This window comes from Arachis ipaensis, chromosome B05 (genome assembly GCF_000816755.2).
Source record: "Arachis ipaensis cultivar K30076 chromosome B05, Araip1.1, whole genome shotgun sequence".
NCBI classification, from domain to species: domain Eukaryota; kingdom Viridiplantae; phylum Streptophyta; class Magnoliopsida; order Fabales; family Fabaceae; genus Arachis; species Arachis ipaensis.
In genome coordinates this window covers 145,747,403-145,749,873 of record NC_029789.2, presented here as the reverse complement: position 1 = coordinate 145,749,873, position 2,471 = coordinate 145,747,403, and the positions used below count along the sequence as shown (strand labels likewise).

The 2,471-nt window shown below is 38.3% G+C and overlaps 1 protein-coding gene across 1 annotated transcript; it reads right to left on the bottom strand.

Moving 5' to 3' along the window:
• LOC107641493 lies at positions 1,107 to 1,936 on the bottom strand. The gene is made up of 2 exons (XM_016344983.1): positions 1,441 to 1,936; positions 1,107 to 1,372 (listed from the first exon to the last, which is right to left on the bottom strand). The coding sequence occupies exons 1-2, from the start codon at positions 1,934 to 1,936 to the stop codon at positions 1,107 to 1,109; spliced, it is 762 nt and encodes a 253-aa protein (XP_016200469.1).

Genomic DNA, 2,471 nt, shown 5'->3' with positions numbered 1-2,471 from the left:
AAGCTAGACAGTTAGGAACCTAACTGCCGAGGCGGGTTAACTCTAGCACCATACCAAAGGTATAGAGTAGAGGGGTTAATTGCGTCAATCATGATTAATCATGACAAAATTGAAATATACTTAGTTAGTGATCAAATTGAACTTCAATGCAATATGAGGATAATATATTTTTTATTTAATAAATTTTTTAAATAAAAATTATATATTTATATTACAATATTTTTAAAACACTATAATAAATCATGTATATATAACTGTGCATAAAACTAAAATTTTGATAATGAAATATTTAAATTTTTGGCCATTTTTTAAGGTAAGTCTACTATAGGGTAGCAGACACAAATCCAATAAGAAAAAATTCTAAATCAAATAAGGGAACAACGCAAGAATAAAAAAAAAGGAAAGAAAAAAGAGAAAAAGAATGACTCATCAGAGACAAACGATGAAAGTAATATAGAAGAATGAGAACAGAAAATAAAAAAAAAATTATAAAAATTAGAATTTTTAGAATCTAAAAGGTCGTAGAAGAAGGCGGAGAGCGGCAAAAAATTAGAATCTAAAAGCTTTTCATATGGTGGAGTGCATGAAGTTCAACATTTGAGGAGCTCAATGACATGTTTTATAGTTAATTTTGATCTGGTGCTTTATTTTATATCTTTTGGTGTGGTTTGTTCTTTTGGTTTTGTCTTCTTGGTTAAGAAGGATGTTGTTCTGTTTTACATGTTTGAATGTGTTGGTTTGTGTTTTCTTTTGTTTTGGATGTTGTTTAATTTGTTAGCTCATCGTATTTATTTTCGTTGAGTTCTTGAATTTTGCTTCTCATTTATGGTCGAATACTTCAACTTAAAGATCGAAAAAAATTTGTTTTTCATTTATATCATGAAATCTTTTTTAACAAAAATTTAAATTAATAAAAAAAACATATAAACAAATATAATCTAACAAGAGTCTCTTGATGAGTTTGTATGAATTTTCGCATTTTATAAAATCTCTTTTTTTTTTTTGAATTAAAGGGAGCTCAACACAACAGAGTGGAGCAAAGAAAGATGCTAAAGGTTCTGAAAATATGAAGTACAAAACAACTCCTATTTATCTACTACATGGTGTCAACATCCAAAGGGTTCACCTCCAATCCATTCCTCAGCAAACGCAAATGACTTGTTTATAATATCCCGCAAACTGGATACGTGATTTTGAAACAGCCTGCTATTCCTCTCTAGCCAGATTGTCCATACAACAGCAAAGAACCCAATGAACCACCTATTTCTCTCAATCTTCCATATTGCCATGCTTATCCAGCTTTCGAAGTGGTCCTTGAGATTACCAGGGGGCACCAACTCCTTCCAAATGCATGCAGCCAAGCACACCACACCTGCCACGTGATATCACAACCAAGAAACAGGTGGAACACAGTTTCCTCAGCCTTAAAACATAGCACACACTGGTTGTCATTTTGATCAAGAACACGTAGTCTACACAGGCGATCCTTAGTATTCATCCTTCCAACCAGCACAAACCAAGACAAGAGCTCAATCCTTGGAGGGACGAACCCTTTCCATATGGCACGAGTGAAGCTATAGCTTGTAATTTCAGCCGGAAGGGCTTTCGCCTGTATCATCTGTGTAAAGGAGCTCGTTGAATAAACCCCTGTGTTATCAAATTTCCATGTCACCGTGTCCTCTCTTTCATTTGTTGGCTTGGCTGACTGCAAGGTCTCATGAAGTTGTCTTACCAGATCCAACTCCCACTGGAACAGCTCCCTCCTCCACTGGAAACTCCAAATCCAGTCTAGTCCATCCCAAAACCCACAATCCCCTATGACTGCCCCGGTAAGGGTTGAAACCGAGAAGAGCCTAGGAAACTTATCTTTCAACGCCCCATTAGGCAACCAGCTATCCTCCCAGAATCGGATCGTTCTGCCATTCCCAAGCTCCATAGACAACCCGCTTATCATCTTTTCTCTCAACCGCGGCACACAAACTTGAAGCTGACAGATATCCTTCTAAGGACCTCCTCGTGTGGGCACAGGCTGGTCTCGCAACATCATCGCAGGATTCATATTGGTACAAGAGCAGACCACTTTCTTCCACAAGGGGCAGTCTTCTCTCGAGAACCTCCACCACCACTTAAACAGCAATGCTGTATTTCGAATAACTGCATCCCCGACCCCCAGTCCACCTGCTTTCTTTGGAGCCATAATAACTTCCCATTTTACAAGGGGCAACCCTTGCTTCCCCCCATCTGTACTCCACAAGAACTGCCGTTGTAAAGAAATCAGCTTCTCAGCCACGGACTTTGGCATCTTGTATAAGTTGAGATAGTAAATAGGGAGACTACTAAGCACCGATTTAATTAGGACCAGCTTGCCTGCCTTGTTCAGAGTCTTTACTTTCCACAAGCTCAGCTTCTCTTCAACCTTATCAATTACTGGTTTCCATGTCTTCACCCTTCGCGGATTTGCACCCAGGGGG

What these genes read in the sequence shown, in the direction of transcription:
- LOC107641493 (XM_016344983.1), bottom strand. Translation starts at nt 1,936, where the DNA reads ATGGAGCTTGGGAATGGCAGAACGATCCGATTCTGGGAGGATAGCTGG. An exon ending in TGATCAAAATGACAACCAGT is followed by an intron (nt 1,373 to 1,440) that starts GTGTGCTATGTT and finishes ATCACGTGGCAG; the next exon opens with GTGTGGTGTGCTTGGCTGCA.